General features: G+C 42.4%; 1 protein-coding gene across 1 annotated transcript in view; it reads left to right on the top strand.

Annotated features, from left to right (window-relative positions):
* The first annotated feature begins 6 nt into the window (after window positions 1–6).
* KNTC1 (kinetochore associated 1) overlaps window positions 7–1,013 on the top strand; it is a 68,531-nt gene continuing 67,524 nt past the window's right edge. The window contains exon 1 of the mRNA XM_012663407.1: window positions 7–171. Coding sequence (XP_012518861.1) covers window positions 43–171 — 129 coding nt within the window. The 5' untranslated portion in view covers window positions 7–42. The remainder of the gene's footprint in view (window positions 172–1,013) is intronic.

The raw sequence follows: 1,013 nt of genomic DNA, 5'->3' as shown, positions 1-1,013 counted from the left end.
GAAAGACAGTGGTTCCTGGCTCAGGAAAATCGTCTCAGAAACATGTGGAATGATATTGAGCTGCTAACAAATGATGATACAGGAAGTGGGTACCTAAATGTTGGTTCAAGACAAGAACATGGAACTGCTTTATATCAAGTAGATCTGCTAGTGAAGATCTCCTCTGAAAAGGTAATGATTGTCACATGGACTGTTTCTTTCACAAAATTTCTACCAAGTGCTTAGGAGGCCTGTTTTGTGAATGAATATAGCACTTTCTCAGGGAATCAGTATTCAGTTTCGGATTGCCAGACATTCCCACCTGAATTTCTCCTCCATCATCTTAGGATCAGTATTTTCAAAATTGAACTTTTCATAGCTCCTCTTGACATTTAGCACTTACAAAATGTATATAAATTGATACAAAGAGTATCTACCACCAGCTTAGGAGCTAAAACATTACTAATAGAGTTGAAGGCTCCAGGGGTCCCAGCCTGATCCCATGCTCCTCCTGTACCTCACCCCTGAGTTAAGCACCCTACTGAATTTGAAGTTTATCCTTTCCATGAATTTCTTTCTACATTTTAACTTTCTTCTTCCTTTTTCTTTTTTTGAGGCAGAGTCTGGCTTTTACACCCAGGCTGGTGTGCAGTGGTGTCGTAATAGCTCATTGCAACCTCAAACTCCTGGGCTCAAGAGATCCACCTGCCTCAGCATCCCAAGTAGCTGGGACTACAGGTGTACACCACCATACCTGGCTAGTTTCTTATTTTTTGTAGAGATGGGGGTCTCACTCTTGCTCAGGCTGGTCTTGAACTCCCTGCCTCAAGTGATCCTCCCACCTTGGCCTCCCAGAGTGATAGGATTACAGGCGTGAGCCACCATGCCCAGCCAACTTTCTTTCTCTTCAGCTTCCTACATAGGACCCTAGATGGATTTAGGATATACTATGCAAAGAAAAACTTGATGACTAATTAGATAGATGGGCTAAAGAAAAAAGGCCTGTCACACCGAATTTTAAAGTTGGGTGTTTG

This window comes from Propithecus coquereli, unplaced genomic scaffold (assembly GCF_000956105.1).
Source record: "Propithecus coquereli isolate 6110/MARCELLA unplaced genomic scaffold, Pcoq_1.0 Scaffold81, whole genome shotgun sequence".
NCBI classification, from domain to species: domain Eukaryota; kingdom Metazoa; phylum Chordata; class Mammalia; order Primates; family Indriidae; genus Propithecus; species Propithecus coquereli.
This window is presented reverse-complemented; position numbering and strand designations above follow the sequence as displayed.